Source organism: Mercenaria mercenaria, chromosome 16, assembly GCF_021730395.1.
Source record: "Mercenaria mercenaria strain notata chromosome 16, MADL_Memer_1, whole genome shotgun sequence".
NCBI classification, from domain to species: Eukaryota; Metazoa; Mollusca; class Bivalvia; order Venerida; family Veneridae; genus Mercenaria; species Mercenaria mercenaria.
In genome coordinates, this window is record NC_069376.1 from 40,769,428 (window position 1) to 40,789,920 (window position 20,493).

A 20,493-nucleotide genomic window follows, 5' to 3' on the forward strand; every position below is an offset into this window, starting at 1 on the left:
CAGTTCATTCCAAAATTTTAAAGCAGGGTAAAATTATTTGATACACTGTAGAAACCAATTTACGGAGAAATTTAAAATCTGGGTATCCCTACAGATATAAATTTACAAACAGTTCAAGAACTGTCAGTCTTCAGGCTTTTAATACATAGCATGATATTTCAAGTTTAGTCTTTTATTTTATAGCTCACAAAACGTCTAGAGTGCCGGTCTATAAATACTAAAAGGCTGAACGTGACATTGGTTAATGAAGTCAAATATCTATATGCACTTGCATATAACTTGTTTACCTGTTATATTGCTTGCTCCAACATCAGCATCTTCAGCACTTTCAACTGGCAAAAAAGATAGACAAACATAATGACAACCTTAGTTTATACTTTCACACCATGTAAAGTAAAATGAAATAATATAAAAACGTGAGTGATGTATATAGTCCTTTCATCACAATTGATTTTGAGTAGATACATTTCATAGTCATTATAATTGATTTCATTCCCGCCCCCACCCGCCCCCACCCCAAGTTTTTATGTCTAGAGTTTAGAAATCGTACGAGCAGACAATTCGGTAATGTGCGCAGCTTGAACTAATTGATACAATAATTTTATGGCTTTCAAATTTGTTCTGTAAAGAAAATGACTAATCATATATTCTACACCTTGAACAACAAGATTATCTAGTGATTACATGTGACAGCAGATTAAGTATCTCGCATAAATTATGCTTAATTTTAGACACAACAGAAATCAGCAATAGAATGAACTATTGTCATGCAATAGAAAGTCCCTTCTGGTAGGTGACTATAATTATCTCAATTGCAGTTAAACTTAATAATCTGCTATATGGCAATGTTGTATATACAGGACTGATTACACCGGGACAGGAAGTGACCACTCAGTGTTCCATGTTATTGATGAAATCTGGTATAATGAGTCATCAGTTGTATTACTGATAGTAAGATGGACAGCTGCATCATCAGCAAAAAGTCACATGATCAGGTAAGTCATTAATATATAAAAGAAAGAGGAGAAGCCCCAGGACAGACCCTTGGGTCACACAAGATGTAACAGGAAAATCTTTTCTTGACTAAGAAACTTTGACACGTTTAAACTCACGTGTATCTTCAAGTGCTTTTTTGAATTCTTCCAGATTTAAAGATGATGATAAAGTTATTCTCTTTCCAAAATATTCAGAAAGCTTATCAGCTATTCTGTCAAGATAATATGCAGCACCACCCTGTTGAAACATTTTCCAGAGATATACCAAGTCTTCTACAGATGAACATTCCATCGCCAGCTTTAACGACTTCTTGGATTCATCAGTCGGATGACTGTGACAATTTTCAGTCTCCTGTTTTTCTCTTTCGCACTCTGCTGTAGAATTTGGGTCATTTTGTAAACATTCTCTAATGTCTTTTTGAAATGGAAGTCTAATTAATACACTATTTCAGATTAAATTTGATTTACAAGATATCACAATTATATATAATAACGTAGTTTTCTGAATAAATCGCGTTACTTCTTGTGTGTTTACTTACACCATCGAGACCTACTTAATGTCGCACGATAAATCTTATATTAAATATTAATTTTGAAAACAAATTCAAAATTTCAAAAAAGCTAAATACAACCATCACCCCAAACATATATATCTAAAATGTAGCTTTGGCATGGAGACCAAACATTTTCAATATACAAACTTAATCTGACAATAAGACAAACAGAAAAGTCAGTTCTCGAAAGTCTTAAAAGACAAAATGAAGACAATATCAAATATTCAAAACTTATCAAATAAATTGAAAGATTACTACAGTGACTATTGTTTTAATTTACATTTAAATTGAAATATTCTTTGTCACTAAATAATTAAACATATTAAAATGAATTAGATACACAAGTATTAACTTCAATCTGACACCTACTTACTTAAATCGTCTAACGCATTTTGCAAGCATTCAGGTGAGATTGTAGATGTAGCCGTTACTGGAATATCAACCTCAAAATGCGTCGACAATGTTTCTGTTAAACCATCAAGCCGACGTTGATATTTCTGACTCGTTAGATACTGGAGCAAATCCAATAGCCCAGAGTATGTAAAGCATTCAAACATAAGAATGATGCACTTTATGTTTGAGCCATTGTAATTGATTGTTGTGTTTTGTTTGATAACTTCGAGTAAATCCTCTACTCTTTTCTTGATATCTTCAAATTTTCCTCCAGATGTTTTATATGCTTCGTTAAAGACATCATTCAATGTTCTCTCCATTAGAAGTATCCACTCTTCGGTTGGTCCACCTAGCGATAACTCCACATGCATACCAACTGAAACGCAAATTTTGAATATCAGTAAGTTGTATTGTATTATTATATTGATGAAGCTGCCTTACGTGTAACAAATATTACCTTTGATTTTCTTCCTGCAAGTTCCTGCATCAAGTCTTTGCAGTTGCTCAATCAAAGTCTTTTCAAGATCTGAAAATGTGAAAGTATCATATTACTTTATATATTTTTTTGTGGGGGTGGGTGGGGGGGGGGGGCGGTGAGGGTTAATGCTGCATCTACACAATTTAGGTCATATGGCTTTGATAGTGGAGTGCCTTTCTCACATGAAGAACTCAAAGCCCCGAGTGAGGCTCGAACCCACATCGGTGAGACATGTTAATGTATGTGCTGAATACCAATTTTGAAATATTCATGTTATGTTGTTTGTTTTTGCAGTTTTCATTTCATATACAGTAAAATCAGGTATCGTCATTTGACATTTGACGATATCAACTTCGAATAATTAATTAATAATTGTTATGTGAACTTTAATAACTTAAAACAGTTGTACAATTTGAATGCGATAGGGACATACATCCGAAGATAATTATCAAAATTTCAATTTTTTTTATTCCAAATAGCACTTAATAAAATATATATAAAAAATACACCAATATTGTTAAAGTAACTGTTTTAATGTGCATAAAATGCAGCTAATTATTCCTTTATTTTGAATCAAATTTCACCAGCGAGACTCACGCTTTTGAGAGTTTTCTATATATTTTATTGATTAAAAATTAGAAGAAATAAAGAGTATGTTTATAGATAAAAAGTTCCTAAAATACACAAAATCACTTTATATCTACTTTTCATTGCAATTAATAACGAAGGAAAAGCTTCTAAATTTCAAAAACATTACCATAAATTTAGAGGCGTGCATTTTAAAGCGATACTAAAATGTAGTTATGTCTGTTGTGTATATGAAATACGATTATGTTTACATGTACCAATTTATTGCCAAATATATTCTCGATTCAATCTAAAATAATATTGAAATTAACATAGGTAGGGGGCCAATGAGTTCTACCATGCACCCCCCAACCCCGACATTTTTTCATAGGTACCAAATTGTTTGACAGGACTAACCCTTTCGAAATAAAAAAAAAGTGTTCCAATGAAAAAACTCTTTTCAACTATATAAGATTTCACTGTTTCCGTGGCAACCGTTCATTTTTGGAAAATACGACCATATAGAGGATAATCAATCATATCTTGGTCAGTTTTGGTGATAAAACAATAAAAATGGTGTCAAAACGGAGCTAAGACATTGGCCTTTAACAAGCAGCACTTGTATGTTAATTAACTAATTTGCATATGCATGAATATTAATGAGAATGTTACAAAATGACAAAATTTTATTAGAAAATAATATTTTTTAAGTTTTAAATCAATTTAAATATACCAAACAGTTTTGATCTGATCTGAAAGTCTCTCAGTGTTTTCTTAAATAGTATTTTGTAACACTGATGGTAACTTTTTTACTCCAAAATAGGTGTGTTTAGCTAATTTGCATAATATTAACCATAACCACAACAAACATCTCAGGAAACAGGATACCACTAAAATTTATTAAAATGATATAATAAAATGTTATCAATGAAATAACAATTATATGAGCTATATTGTTTGGAAATAAAGTTTGAACACCTTTTTGGAGAAGGATTCAGTATGTAACATACTTTACACATACTACATTACCTTTTCAATAACCTTGTTTTGTTACATCAATTATTTAGAAAATATAGATCAGACAGCTTTGATCTGGTCTTAATGTCTCTCAGTATTTTCTAGAATAGTATTTTATTACTGTGAAGGTAAATATTTTTTTTTTACATTAGGTATTTTAGCAAATTTGCTTAAATTAATCTATACTGAAACAGACATCTCTGAAAACAAGATATAACTAATACTGAACAACATGATGACCTAAACTGTGATCAGTAAACTTGTGTTATTTGAGCTGAAGCACATGAAAATATAATGTAAATACTTATTTGAAGGAGGAATCTGTTTGTAGCATACTTAACAATTGTTACGTTACCATTCCAGTAATCTTGTTTTACTGTATCGTTATTTTCTCAGAAAATGGTAGAGGAATATTTAGTTATCAAGTTGTTAAATACTTCTACAAAATAGTACAGCTCCATACTTTCCAAGCAATGAGTTTTTTTTTCATAACGGCGCTTTAAAGTACGTTACCACTGTACTTTGCTGTATTTAGAAATATATATGAAGAAATCTGAACCACTGATTTCAATATTATGATATCATGGATTTGTTAAAACTTTAAAGTATTAATTCTAACATTCTTTCTTCACTTTTGTCAACAAAGAAATTATCTGAAACATTTATTACACATTCAATGTTCCTTTTTTATTTTGAATTAATGAATCTATCGGTTTAATTATACTAATATCTGTTTCTTAAATGCGATGTTCTTTTATTTGATGGTTTCAGTATTGTTGTCAATACTTAAATTTTACATTGATTATATATTTTTATGTATATATTGTGTATATATTAATCATGTAAACATCCCTGTTAACATTTGAACACTGATAATAGGGTTACAATTTTGTGCTTCCTTTCATGGAAATGGTTTTAATGGAATATTTATCTCGTTTTGTGTTATTGTGAAGTGCATCAATACATTTATTTACGTGTGAAATAAAGCATTTTGTTTTTTAGTTTCAGAAACGCATGAATTGTATTGAGATATCCATGGGCTTACTGATGAAATATTCACTGTTGAAAAGCTGCACTGAATAAAAACTAAAAAACAACATGAAATTTCAGGTACTTCAAGGTATCTTTAGATTTAAACTTATAAAATTGGAAAAAGCAGTCAAGAATGTGAATGATATTAAGTCTATGAAAACCAAATTGTTAGGAGAATAATCACATAATGTTATTTAAAACTGACTGAAAGATAATGAGTGCTGTATGAACGACACTAATGAGTTGCTGAAAACATTTTGCAATAGAATTTAAGAAGATCCTTTTGAAGCAAAGATCGCAACCAAGCAAATAAATAGCAAACTCAGTTGGATCATGGCTGTTTATGAGAGGTAATGAAGTGTGAAAAGCACCCCCTAGCACTGGCGTAAGAGGAATTGTATTTTAGTAAGTATGATCTGGTATCACTAAAACAATTTGGTCCAGCTGGTTTTAGTTTTAAATCTAAAGTTTTTACTTTAAATAGCAGCATATTTTCTTTTGTTTATTAGTTTTGGTTTAGCACAACTTTGCAAAAGAAATTCAGTCATGTAATGTTGAGCAGTTAACCAAACAAGTGTCCATGGATTCTGTACTGGAGCTACATGTACTCAGTTCTCTGCAGGCAAGAGCTAAGTTCTCCGTATTGTACAGGTGGGTTGAAGTCTACTTCTACTAAGCAGACTTTAGACACGATGTCTTTATTTAATCGTCACGGAGAGCAAAGGCCTCATCCAGATATCTGATTCAGGACCCTATGATTCATCCTATAAAGCTAGGGTTGGTTTTGTATATGTTCTTTTAATGCTACTTTTTCTAAAATTCAAAAAGTACTTTTTTATAAAACTTGACTTTGACTTACAGGAAGACTGAAAATATCAGCTGTATGATCATAATATTATGGATGCACAGATGGATATTATTGCGTGCTTTATTGAAATTCTACAATTAGAGTTACATGGATGGTGCAATATATATTTTAGGCTATTTCTGAAATAACTGAAGTAAACCTTCTTAAAACTAACAGCTAACAGTTTAAATAAATCAGTATGCGACAATCTGGGTTTTAACTTCTTATAAAATATCTTTTTTTTAAAAGCAATGGTAGTGGTAACGTGTTTTAAAGTGTGTTACGGAAATAATATCACACTCTCTGAAAAGTAAAGTAGTATATTGTATTACCATAGTACAAAATAATTAATATTAACCATGTTTGTGGAATATTTTCTGAATAATTGATGCAATACAACAAGGTTGTTGAAATGGTAACGTAACATGTGTAATGTATGTTACATTTGTATTCTTCCTTTAATAAAGTGTTAATTATATAATGTCTAAAACATTATAGACCACATAAATATTGGTTTTTCATTGATAACAATTAATTATATCATTTTATTTAGTTTTAGGGGTTTCAGAATTTTATTCGTTGTTTGTGACATTGATTCATTTTATGCAAATTAGCTGAGCACATCCAGTTTTGTGTAAACAAATGTGCCATAAAAGTAACAAAATAATATACTACAAAACACTGAGAGACTTTAAGACCAGAACAAAGCTGATTAGTGATTTAAATTGATTTGAAACTTAGAAAAAATAAATTTAACAAAATTTTGTCAAATTTTAACATTGTCATTAATGAATATGCAAATTAGTCATAAAGATGCTGCTTTTTTAATGCAAATGTCTTAGCTCCATTTTGACACCATTTTTATTGTTTTAATACCAAATCTGACCAAGATATGACTGTTTATCCTCTATATGGTCGTATTTTCCAAAAACAAATGGTTGCCACAGAAACAGTGAAATCTTATACATGTGTATAGTTGGAAACAGTTTTTTCATGGGAACATTTTTTATTTTGAGAGAGTTGGTCCTGCCGAATAATTTGGTACCTATGAAAAAAGTCTAGGGGGTGGGGGTGCATGGTAGACCTCATTGGCCTCCGTACTAACATACTGTGTCAAGTAAGTTTGAAACCATTACACCATTGCTACTACTTTAGTAAGGATCTATAGTCCTAACATGATTGAAATTTATTTTCACATCTACCATGTGTATTTATCTTACAAATACATATCGTACACGCAACGATAATCAGTTATGAAGAACTAAACCGAACCGCTGAACACAGGTGATTAACAGAAATGTAAATAGTTAGATAAATTGTACAGAAACAACTTGTATAAAAAAATTTTTTTAGAGTTTCTTTACCTGTCACCTGTTGACTGACATTCTTGACATCGTCCGACAGACACTTCTGTGTGGCATTTAAGCGCGTACATATGTCATTCTTAGAACTGTCGATCTTCTCCAACACTTGTTTAAACAGTACATCATAATTCTGTAATTGCTTCAGATACTCTCTAGCGGACATTACATCGAGAGGCCCAGACGTGTACTTGTTGATAAATGATCTGCATTCCTGTTGCACATTTTCTCCAAAGCCCGAAGCTAAACTGGTCAATGCATCAGTAAGCTCGTCTTTGATATCCTCGTATTGAACTACATCAAGTGTTACTGAAGAACTGTGTGCTTGCACTTCATTCCGCAAAAGTTTTAGATCTCGTAATTTCCTTATATCTTCCCTCTTAAGAGAGTTATGAAATAGTCTTAAAACTACTATAATTAGCATTTGAAGGTCCCATGTGTCAACTATAGTGTTTCCATTTGGTGGAAATAGTTTTTCTATTTGTTTTTCGTGCAACTCGCGCTTTAATTCACGTTTAAAACTATTAAGCAATTTGTTTATGTCACCAGAATGTTCTCTGTATAATACTTTTTTTGAAATATAGCAACCACCTTCAACCAGCAGCAGTATGGCTCTGATATAATATTCATTTTCTGTTGTAGCCATTTTAAACGATTTTTCTGAAATAAAATCAACAGGATATTATATACATGTTTTGATTATATTTTGAGGTCCATTCTTTTGATTCCGGGTCTACAGGGCGTGAACGGTAGCTTGCATATCCGCTATCGTCCATGTACAGGCTCAGTCAAACTAAGCCTGCAAACATTTTAATTATTGTCATATTGAGCGACCGTTGGAATTCATTTTTTTATTTCTTAACTCTATCACATTCACAATATGTTCGTCTAACCGAATGTGAAATTTGATAAATGTACTAAATTATACTAATGTATAAGCTAGAATCACACTGTCCCTGATGGACTCACGAATGAATTCCGGATTTCCATCCCCGAATTGGTATAAATGTGTAATAAAAGTGGGTTTTGCAAATTTGTTACGTTATAAAACTCTGATACAATCTAACAGAACCTTAATTAACCTTATTAGAATAAAGCCGTAATAGCACGTATGTTTTGACCACAGTTATTATCTTCATGACAGTTACGATATTTTAAAATCTGTTACGATCTTTTCAGAACTGCTACGATTTACTACGGATTCCTTACGGATATATCATCCGTGGCAAAATTTTGAGCATGTTCAAAATTTCACACCCTTGACCCCGGTTACCCCGATTTCTGAAAGGATAAACAAGATGATTTACGAGTGAGTTAGGGGTTCTACGGGCGCGTCACAGCTGCTATTCGGAACTCATGATCCGCCAGCCCATCCGGGGCAGCGTGATTCTAGCTATAAATACACTTAAAAAATCGGCCGTCACATTTCAATTATATTTATTGTACGACCTTAAACTTGTTTTACAAAATACACATTTATAAAAGAGCTGATTTCGTTAAACATAATTACATAATTTAGTTAATCAATAATAAAAACAAAAGAGTTTCATTAACGTTTCTTTGTATTGTGTCTCCATGTCAAAATATTGTGTAAATAATGGTTATATATAAGCTCTTAAAATGTCATTTTATACAACAGAATGTAGTTTTTTCAACTGTTAACACTCAAACTTCAATTGATTATACTATCTTACCGGCGCTAAAAGTAACATTACAACGATTCAAATATAGATAAGACAAATAAATCAACTGATTCAATGGATTTTCCTACTTTCGATTTAAGAAAAAAAAATGTACGTAATCATGCTATTAAATCATAATTATTGTCTAATTTGTGTGGTATTAAGAAAATCGAGAAGTAAAAAAGTCACTATCAGTCTATATACTTATCCAGGACGAAAACTTATTCACTTACTTCCTCGTCAGTCGAAAACACAGCTAATCATGTACCTTATCACAGCCAGATTGGTACGGATATCCTAAAGTTAAATATGTACACATTTTATTCCACCATAACACTTTATAAGGTCGCGGCAGCATGATATTTTCATTATCTACAATTCTGTTTTCTTTTGACAAAAGATGGCTGCCAATTTCGCCGCCTAAAACATATTAACAACGATGTATTGATTTAAAGTGACGTCATTTGTTGAATAGAGCAGTAGTTAACCTCGTCTCTTCAGCAAGTCCTTCCTTCTTTATCTATATAAACCGCCATTTTGTTTTTTGTGGAGTCAATTTTTGAAATCGGTCGGGCGTGACTTTATCGGTGTGTTTACATATTTATCCAGTAGCAGACGATTACCTAACAATAGGGAACCGCACCCTGAGGTGAGTCATCGGTGTTCCAACACGCTCAAGGAGAACAATACAGTCCCTTTATTTTAAACAATAGGACGGATTCTATTTAAAGGATCTAAGCCACAGTTTCACTCTATACAGTTTAACCCAAAAAATAAAAGAACCTTAAACCACCTCGAGCAGACGATTTGTTTTTTCAAGTATAACTTCAAGCAGACGAAAGAAGTGGATCGGGTTACCACTAGGTAGATATCTGATGTCAATAGAGGAGCGGAACAATGGAGGGTAGGTAGGCGCATTATAACCTTAAGCATGTCAGTTACACCGTGTGCGGGAAGCGTAATATTGAGAGAGATTTGATAAACTAACCAATAAGTCAACAAAAGTTGTAGATTTAATGATAATTTATTTTTTCATATTTTACATAAAAATTCATTTTTAATTTTTCTACTACACATAATAGTGTTTGTTATTTTCATTTCATTTTGTCTTTACAATTTTGTCAATATCAAAGTCACGACTACATTTTCATGAGTTTAGCAAAAAAAACGGATATCGTTTTAAGTGAAGTGTCAGGCGCACAGGTTTCACTAAATGCGACGCGTTTGTTTCATCTTCCTGCTTTAAATGTATTTCCAATTCCCGAATTTCTTTTCTTCTCACAGGTAGGTAGTAAGGAGCGTCAAGTTTGTAATTCCAACCATTTTTCTTGTTTTTCTCAAGTCGTCGCAGCAAAGGACTAGCTTTTCCTTTCACGATACTTTCGCCACAAATATCTAAATACACGTAAAGTCCGTCAATAGATTTCGATCTCACTTTTTCCGTTGCGTGAAACTCCATTAAAGCCACTTTCCATATACCTTCTAAGTATACAGGCTCATTCAATTGTATTTTGAAATGGCTAGTATCGTTGTTTACAAAATATGCATCGCTTTCGTCACTTTGTAGATAAATGTAAATGTCACTCATCATGTTGACTTCCTTCCAATGGGACTTTTTGAAGAAAATGATACCGTTCTATCAAAAAAATCGATTTAAAGAATAAATGCTTTTACTAGTCTTATAAGATTACAAAATATATGGTTCACACCTATTGATTATAAGGTTAAACACGCGACAAGTTCTATAATATTGATGTTTAATCCTAAAGCTAAAAGTTCTATAATATTGATGTTTAATCCTCAAGCTAAAATAGTGTCTGCTTTAATAACGTCAAAAGGAATTATACCTGGTATAATATTAACGCCTTTGTCGTCTGCTTCATTATCAATCAATGAATGCGACCCATTTGCTTCGGCTGTCTAAGTTATTATGATTATTAAATACACAATTTAACACTGAAGTGTCTTTTTTCTATTGATCCACCGCCGCCGCCGTCTCCACAATGCGCGCCGCAGGGAGCGCCACAATGCGCGCCGCAGGGAGTGCCACAATGCGCGCCACTGGGAGCGCCACAATGCGCGCCGCAGGGAGCGCCACAATGCGCGCCGCAGGGAGCGCCACAATGCGCGCCGCAGGGAGCGCCACAATGCGCGCCTCAGAGATCTCCGCAGAAAATGAAACCAATAATTATTTCTTTTTTTTTCAGCTTGTGGAAAAACCACTTTTGTGAAGGACTTGTTGCTGTACAATACCACTAGAAACAAACCATACATACAGAGAATAGTGTGGCTTCATTTTCTGCGGAGATATCTGAGGCGCGCATTGTGACGCTCCCTGCGGCGCGCATTGTGGAGACGGCGGCGGCGGTGGATCAATAGAAAAAAGATACTTCAGTGTTAAATTGTAAATATGCCCGCCCGCTTAGCTCAGTAGGTAAGAGCGTTGGTCTACGGATCTCGGGGTCGCGAGTTCGATCCTCGGGCGGGGCGTATGTTCTCCGTGACTATTTGATAAACGACATTGTGTCTGAAATCATTAGTCCTCTGATTCATGTGGGGAGGTTGGCAGTTACTTGCGGAGAACAGGTTTGTACTGGTACAGAATCCAGGAATACTGGTTAGGTTAACTGCCCGCCGTTACATGACTGAAATACTGTTGAAAAACGGCGTTAAACCCAAAACAAAAAAAACAAAATAAATTGTATATATAATAATCATAATACCTTAGACAGCCGAAGCGAATTGATCGCATTCATTGATTGATAAAGAAGCAGACGACAAAGGCGTTAATGTTATACCAGGTATAATTCCTTTTGACGTTATTAAAAACAGACACTATTTTAGCTTGAGGATTAAACATCAATATTATAGAACTTTTAGCTTTAGGATTAAACATCAATATTATAGAACTTGTCGCGTGTTTAACCTTATAATCAATAGGTGTGAACCATATATTTTGTAATCTTATAAGACTAGTAAAAGCATTTATTCTTTAAATCGATTTTTATTTATAGAACGGTATCATTTTTCTTCAAGAAGTCCCATTGGAAAGAAGTCAACATGATAAGTGACATTTACATTTATCTACAAAGTGACGAAAGCGATGCATATTTTGTAAACAACGATACTAGCCATTTCAAAATACAATTGAATGCGCCTATATACTTAGAAGGTATATGGAAAGTGGCTTTAATGGAGATTCACGCAACGGAAAAAGTGAGATCGAAATCTAGTGACGGACTTCACGTGTATTCAGATATTTGTGGCGAAAATATCGTGAAAGGAAAAACTAGTCCTTTGCTGCGACGACTTGAGAAAAACAAGAAAAATGGGTGGGATTACAAACTGTCGCTCCTTACTACCTACCTGTGAGAAGAAAAGAAATTCGGGAATTGGAAATACATTTAAAGCAGGAAGATGAAACAAACGCGTCGCATTTAGTGAAACCTGTGCGCCTGACACTTCACTTAAAACGATATCCGTTTTTTTGCTGAACTCATGAAAATTAGTCGTGACTTTGATATTGACAAAATTGTAAAGACAAAATGAAATGAAAATAACAAACACTTTTATGTGTAGTAGAAAAATTAAAAGTGAATTTTTATGTAAAATATGAAAAAATGAATTATCATTAAATCTACAACTTTTGTTGACTTATTGGTTAGTTTATCAATTCTCTCTCAATATTACGCTTCTCGCGCACGGTGTAACTGACACCGGGATCCTTTCACTAGCCATTTAAGGTTATAATGCGCCTACCTACCCTCCATTGTTCCGCTTATTGATGTACTGTCCTCTATTGACATCAGATATCTTCCTAGTGATGACCCGATCCCCTTCTTTCGTCTGCTTGAAGTTATACTTGAAAAAAAAATTGTCTACTCGAAGTGGTTTAAGGTTCTTTTATTGTTTGGGTTAAATTGAATAGAGTGAAACTGTGGCTTAGATCCTTTAAATAGAATCCGTCCTATTGTTTAAAATAAAGGGACTGTATTGTTCTCCTTGAGCGTGTTGGAACACCGATGACTCACCTCAGGGTGCGGTTCCCTATTGTTAGGTAATCGTCTGCTACTGGATAAAAATGTAAACACGCCGATAAAGTCACGCCCGACCGATTTCAAAAATTGACTCCACAAAAAACAAAATGGCGGTTTATATAGATAAAGAAGGAATTGGACTTGCTGAAGAGACAATGTTAACTACTTAGAGCAACTATAACAGGGTTTAACAGAACACAGATATTTTTGATCACTTACAAGTACCTGTTGTATTGACAGTACGTTAGATTTACACGTAACTTGTGGAGTTAAATATACAAAACAAACCAACATCAATGTCCCATGCATGTTTGTTTTTAAATATTGTTTCCGTTGTTTATTTTGCATACCATCTTATAACAAGTAACACATACAGATCACAAGGCTAGACAAAAATACGGGTGCAACAAAAATATTACTGAGAAGCTAAAATCATTTATGGTGCAGGCTTAACATTATTCTTAACTCTAACAATGTTTCAACGGGACAACGAATCCCTAACACACGCAACAGAACGCATGGCAAACTGTAAATCGCAAAGATTTATTTATCTTTACCATTTTCTAATAAAGGAATACATATACTGAGTACTGCATTTTTGTTGCGCTGCTTCACTTTGCAATTTATTTGCAATGCAAGCTTTCTTTTTACGTTTGTATCATTTCTTTTCGCCAAAATATAGATTGATTTTAAAAGGGCGGGGAAAGTTGGTACAGATACATTGTATATAATCCTTATAAACATCGATGAGTTTTTTTTTGTTTTTACCTTTTGCGAGTACGTAATAGCCGGATAAAATATTAATTGTTGCAAATATGGTCAGCATTTGGGAAATAAGCCGTTGGAGTATATAAAAATGACGTACAGTTAAATTTTACATCACCAATGTATAATTCTGTCATGTTAAGAAGCCTTTCAGCTGGGCTACTGAAGATCGAGGGTTCTACCCAGGTGCCCGTCCAGTGAAATAATGCAAAGAGGGGTACCTTTAACTGAAAAATCAGGACGGTTGTCTGAAGACTTATAATTGTGAATACAAAACTTTAACACGAATATACATAAATACAATTTATTTATTTTCCAGTGGTTTAGCACTACTAATTATAAATCTGAGTTTTAAAAAGCTGACTGTTATTCAGTCATTTTAATCATAAAAACTTAATAACAATAGTAACATTAGATATATGATATCTCAGTTAGACTAGGATACAGTAGTATTTGTACTTGTGTAGCACGTATCTAGTTTCCGCCATTAACAATACCTCAGTGTTATATAGATTATTCAAAATGATCGATTTACAAACTTTAAATAAGGCATAATCACGGTGAGGATGCGTACACCGGATATTGCCACCAAGTGATAAGGTATTTTCCGAAAACGTGATTATTTTTCGTCAACAAGGTAAGTAAAATCCCGATTTACTATTGTATTATACTACTACAGAAGAAAAGATCATTACTTTTCATAACAAGATACTATGTTTATGCTCTCACAAGCGTGAAATTGGTCAATCTTAAGTAGAAATGCTAAAAGTTTTGATAAAATGACAAGTTTATCATTTGATAAATGCATGCCGTAAAAACATTTGTCCTGATACCATAACCTATTTGCATTGTGGAGAAAATCTGAATCGTATGATTTATTTAGTCACATACAAAGATAAAATGTGCAAAATTTCAGCTTTGTAAATGTTCAAATTACGGAGAAATCGGTGATAAAGGAGCGTCGATGGTGTACTGTGTATTGAGTTTTCAAAGTAATATTTGTACTGTGTATTGCAGTTTAGTGTACTGAGTATTGATATTGGAAAATGTGCATATTTTCAGCATTTATGGTCATTAGATAGACGAGGCATGTAATTCCATTGGCCTAAATGACGGAATGTCTTTTTCTGTTTGCAGATGAAATTAGACTTCACAGCGAAAATAACAAGCACCAGTTTGAACACTGATATAACAACTTACAATTACAGCGGCATGCCAATAGTCACTCCGAGAAACTGTCTAAAGACTAGCCACTGCTGAGTAAAGACCAAGCCACAAGTTCAGCTGTTAATTTAAATTTTATAATAATGGAACACGGGGTATGATGACGACAAGTGTGGAAAATGTCTCACCTTACAAGAAGAGCAAACATGGAAATATGTTACCCTTTCGCTATTATACTACAAAGAGACATCAACCTTGGTCAGTAGACGACCTTTATCGATTATGGTGTCAATAGTTCAAAGGTTAATATGGTAGGGGCTTTGAACTTTTAAAGTTGTTTCTCCTCAATAAACCTAGACTCATTCAACGTAAAATCTTCGAACTAGTTTCACTTGAAATTTTCTTAAATAATATAGTCAAAGCTATTTTATTGCTTTAAATGCATTGTTCTGAAAGGTAATTAGCTCACCACTTGCTTCATACGAAACAAAATGGGTGTCATATGCACTGAGCAATTTGTGTTAAAAGTAGGAGGAAACAGTGCCATGTGTTATTCTTGAAATTATTTTGCACACTTCATTTGCAAGATATATGTCATTTCTATGCAAACAGTTCGTTATCACTTTTATGTGATCAACTTCCCTGTTGACCAAAATTGTATATTTTTGTCAAGGTCAACTTTGAACTATAAAAAACGATCGGGAACTCACTTGAAGATCATTTCGATTTGTTCATGTATTTAAACTGTTGAATGTCAAATATTTATGATCTTTGGTTTAAACATATTTATTCCCAACAATATACATTACTATATTTATATACTAACATTACAAGTACAGTTGGTGGAAAGGATTAGAACGAAAGACAAATCTTATAGAGTTCTTCTACTATCTTATTATTATCTTTGCTATTTTATGAATTTGTGTTTACGTTTCAAGTTTGTTTAATCAATATTTCAATGTACATGACTTTTTGTTCTTTATCAAAGTAAAACATGACTTTTACACTATTACGTGGGGCGCTTTTGTTTGCAAAAAACCGGTTTGGGTTTTAGGTTTTGGTTTGGATAAAAAATAATGATGAACTTAAACTGGTTTCTTTTAAAATGAGTTCTTGAACAAACAGGCGGTTTGTATGAACAAAATGACGAATCTAGAAAAACTGTTGATTAAATTTATTCTAAATGGAGATAAATGACAGATTTTGTATCTAAGAGCCAAACATATTAAATAACATGTACTACTATTACTACTCCTCATGTGCCGACACTATTTAACATGTGTATATAGCAAGGCTAATTATGGCATAGACAGTTGAATCACTGCCTTTTGCACTCAACAACATAAGCCATTAGACCAGTTGAGTGAATACAAATGTTTGGTTTTGTTAAGTTTAATGTCAGACTGACAGAATTATAGGTCATATATCAACTTTCAATGCATTATTTAAGGCATGGGCGGGCAGCTAGGTTAAGCCACTGTCCTTTAAGTCAGCTGGATTACTTAAAAATCCACACATGAAAGAATTCTACACCCTGAGCAATGTTTCGAACACACAGCAGTGAAGGACAAATAATTTAAAATCAACTACTCTAACCATCCGGCCACAAAGACTGAGACTGAGATGTAGTCATTTAACTGTATCCACTATCCAGAAGACTTTTTATTATTTCAATTTGATGAAAATTAGAGATTAAGTGTTTTGTAACAGGGATAACTCCTAAATTGAAATCATTGCTGTTTCCTTGTTTTAGACACACTCAGCAAAGTTTGACAGTTGTGATGTAGTTAATGTGCAAAAATAGATGATGTTATACTACCCAAGGTTCAAGCAAAGCACATATACTCTGACTCTGGTGCTGGACTGATTTAAGTAACCAGTTGTATTTTAGGCCAGCGAGTGTATCTTACCTCACAAAAACTTGTTTAAATAAATATTAATTAAGATTCTTCAAAAAATGGTTGACATATTTAATCTCTGACATTTTTTTCGGATGACACACTGTACATCCAAAATCTGGCAACAATGAGTTGGATGGCATCCAATGACACCCCTGACTTGATCAGATAATACTTAATACTTTGAACTTTTATGTCACTGTATTAAGGGGGACCAGAAACCATGGATATACATTATTAAACATAATTGATACTTATGTATATAATTATATGTATTTCGGTGAATTGAAATTTCTCTACACTACACGCAGCCACAGGAAAACACAAGCAATTACAAGACAAAGACTGAAGCACTCATGAAGGCCGTCTGAATGACTGAAGACTCGGCAGAAGAAAGCTCCTCAGTCGTCTTTCTTACAGATGCACTGTCTGTCATGGAAGCTCTGATCAACAATAAAGCTCCGCAGCTAGCCAGGAGAATGCAGAGCCTGAGTATAACCTGCAAAGTAGCACTTCAGTGGATTCCATCCCATTGTGGATTTGCAGGCAATGAAGAGGCAGACAAACTGGCTAAGCTAGGAGCTCAGTCAGAACAACCAACAGAACATGTGAGTTACAAGGGGAAAGTCACCATCATCAAGGCAATAATGAGACAATGCATTATCAATTGAAACAAACTTGTGCAAACTTGTTTCCGAAGTTAGCATTGTAATAAATTGTACAACATTTGACAACAAGGATCAGCTCTTTTTACAGACTTAATAGTCATTTTATTTTTGTTGTTAATAACTGCTTTGTCTATATTGAAATGGCTATTTCATGGGGACTCGAATTTATGGAATTCAACTTTTGAAGATAAAAACGATGGTATTTATGGGCTTGTTAAAAATTAATTACACAACTATGAAATCCATGAAAATTAGTCCCCCACAAGTATTTATGACTTTGCAGTGTTTTTCGGCCATTTTTCTGCATAAATTTATTTTCAATTAATATCTTGTCAGGGATGAAAAAAAAATGAAAATTTAGTTGAAAAATGAAATGTTCATTGATATGAATAGTTGCATGCATGAAAATAAAAAAAAATACTCATTTTGCTCTTAAAATTTAAAACTGCATCTTTTAGTCAGGCTAGAGAACTGCTTTGCATATGTATTTATATACTAATGATGTTTATGTGCATATAAAGTTATGTCAATGTGCATAGGGCTTCTTGCTAGGACTTGAACCTAGAATTCTTACAAAAGTAAGTGTGTTTCTTTACACTACAAGAAGTGATCCCTTGCTTAGCAACAGAGACATTTATTTAAATACAAAATATTGCATATGTATGTTATCCTTCAGAAACAGACACATTTACTATAAATTAAAACTTTATACTCTAACAGTAATTGGATTTTGGACTGTTGGAGATCGAATAATCTTGGAACGAAATGAATGGAATATTTCGATGGTTAGAGAAACTGATGAAAACGATGAATGCCAATCAAAGAGAATGTTTTTAGAAGTAATTATTGACAAATGAATTCGGCTGAGCATAAAGATTACCACGGGTTTTCACCAGAAATGAACCAATACTTAATATTTTTTCTTTACCCGTTTCCATTTTGGTCCACACGGTTCGCCATTTTTTCTCGAACTGCAATAAATTTCGGATACAACAAACCGAACAAACCGCCTCCGAAGGCAGTTTGGTCGGTTTGACAAACCGGTTAGCGGTTTTTGAAAACAAATGACACAAACCTTTTCGAGATCAAAACCAGTTTTACAAAACAAATCGAAAGTTTGGCAAACCGGTTTGAAACCGAACTGAGTTTGTTACAAACAAAAGCGCCCTTGGTGGTAAAATAAATCTGTCACAACAGAACCTATTTCAGTATCAATGCCCAATCTTATGTGGAAGTAATGTACACTCATCACATTTATGCAGTAACTAGCTGCTTCTTTTAATGTCAATAAGTATTCGTCTGTCTTGCTTTTCTCTATCCTCTTAATTTAGCGTCAGAAATGCGGTCTCTGTTATGCAAGAAGTTGTATAATTGTAAAATCAGTGGAAGAGTTATAAGCCTGCTCTTCAAAACAACTTGCAGTCTTCACTATACCTCATATTAACCAAGTTGTCGATGAAAACATTTTGCAACGTCAAGAAATATAGGAAACTATAAAATCGAAGAAAACGTTTCTTGGCAACCAAACTGATTAAAATTCATCCATCTATTTTGTCACATTCTTTCATAGACTGTATAACAATACTCTTTGAAAACCCTGCCTGTCCATGCAATTGCACTCTGTGTAACATTGAAAGTTCCATGTACACCGCCGTGTATGTGTCTCTAGATTATATTTTTGTACTGGTAGCACGGGTAAATGTTGAGTTCTGCTAGATGGCGAGGTAGGTAGCATACATTTCCACTGCCATCAATGAACAGGCTACTCACCATTTGTCCAAATCAAAGGTTTCTTTCTGTTGCACATTGGTTCTTTTTTGAAACAAGTATGTTAATATTTTCTGAATCAACAGTATTTTTCTGCTTTTTTTTCTCTGCATATGTCTGGTGCTATCTTGTAATTTACTTTTTTGCCGTTTTGGTCGTTAGCGTACTATAATATTCTCGTATTTTGGGTGGTGTTCAACAAAATGACATACAATGGCCTTAAATTCGTTCGTCGAGCCAGCCATAAACACACATAAACAAGTTGAATCTGCAACGAAAAAATTCACAATATAGTATTTATTAGTAGGGCCGGGCTTTCTATTAGATATTAAGAGTAAGTCTTAGTGGCATCCCAATGCAAAATTATAAAAGATACCTTTAACTGTTTTTGAGGTAATTCGTGTAAAATCAACTTAATCAATGCTCAGTGGAAGAATAGAAAATATATATACATTTACAACTGCTAAACGTAACAAAAAATATTGCCCGCTGTTGCACTATGGTGACTGAGAGTTACGTTTAGAGCTTATTACATGAATTACAACAGAGTAAACGCTATAAATATCAATGTAAAACATCACGTATCTTCAGGGCTAAAGAAATTACTGTTTTGTACTTTGGAAAGGAAATGATAATGTACATTTTGTAAGATGAATTCTATAAAACTAAGCTATAATGTAAACAATACACAGTACAGTAAAATGTGATACAAGTCAATACTCAGTACATATATTTGCAATACACAGTACACCATCGACGCTCATTTATCATCGATTTCTCCGTCATTTGAACATTTACAAAGCTGAAATTTTGCACATATTTTCTTTGTATGTAACTAAACAAATCATACGATTCAGAATTTTTATCACAAGACAATAAGTGACGATACCGAGAGAAATGTGTCCCCGACCTGCATTTATCAGATGATAAAGATGCCATTTTATCACAAATTTTAGCGTTTCCTAATAAGATTGACTCATTTTACGCTTGTGAGAGCATATACACATTATATAGTTATTAAAAACAATGATCCTTTCTTCTATAGAAGTATAATACAATAGTAAATAGGTGTTTTACTTACCTTGATGACGAAAAATAAACACGTTTTCGGAAAATACCTTATCATTAAATGGCAATATCCGGTGTACGCATCCTCACCGTGATAATTAATGTATTAGCAATTAGGAGTAACCTGTCGCTTTTATTTTTAAATTTGGATTTTCCAGACTGTTCCATTTATTAAATAAGGGTTTGAAAGATATTTGACT

General features: G+C 33.4%; 1 protein-coding gene across 3 annotated transcripts; it reads right to left on the bottom strand.

The window, feature by feature from the left end:
• Window positions 1-229: 229 nt before the first annotated feature.
• On the bottom strand, window positions 230-9,399 carry LOC123541458 (uncharacterized). 3 transcript variants are annotated; one of them, XM_053526792.1, is made up of 6 exons: window positions 9,160-9,391; window positions 7,248-7,904; window positions 2,400-2,468; window positions 1,923-2,318; window positions 1,113-1,367; window positions 230-332 (listed from the first exon to the last, which is right to left on the bottom strand). In XM_053526792.1, exons 2-6 carry the CDS (start codon window positions 7,888-7,890, stop codon window positions 259-261), a joined length of 1,437 nt encoding a protein of 478 aa, XP_053382767.1. In that variant the 5' UTR covers window positions 7,891-7,904; window positions 9,160-9,391; the 3' UTR covers window positions 230-258. The 3 variants fall into 3 exon arrangements, with proteins under 3 accessions (XP_053382767.1, XP_053382766.1, XP_053382768.1); XM_053526791.1 differs by having other exon boundaries at window positions 1,113-1,370; window positions 9,160-9,386; XM_053526793.1 differs by lacking the exon at window positions 2,400-2,468 and having other exon boundaries at window positions 1,113-1,370; window positions 9,160-9,399.
• Window positions 9,400-20,493: the final 11,094 nt, after the last annotated feature.

What these genes read in the sequence shown, in the direction of transcription:
- LOC123541458 (XM_053526791.1), bottom strand. Translation starts at nt 7,890, where the DNA reads ATGGCTACAACAGAAAATGAATATTATATCAGAGCCATACTGCTGCTG. An exon ending in AAATGCGTTAGACGATTTAA is followed by an intron (nt 1,371 to 1,922) that starts GTAAGTAGGTGT and finishes CAAATTCTACAG; the next exon opens with CAGAGTGCGAAAGAGAAAAA. An exon ending in AAAAGCACTTGAAGATACAC is followed by an intron (nt 333 to 1,112) that starts GTGAGTTTAAAC and finishes CTTTTTTGCCAG; the next exon opens with TTGAAAGTGCTGAAGATGCT.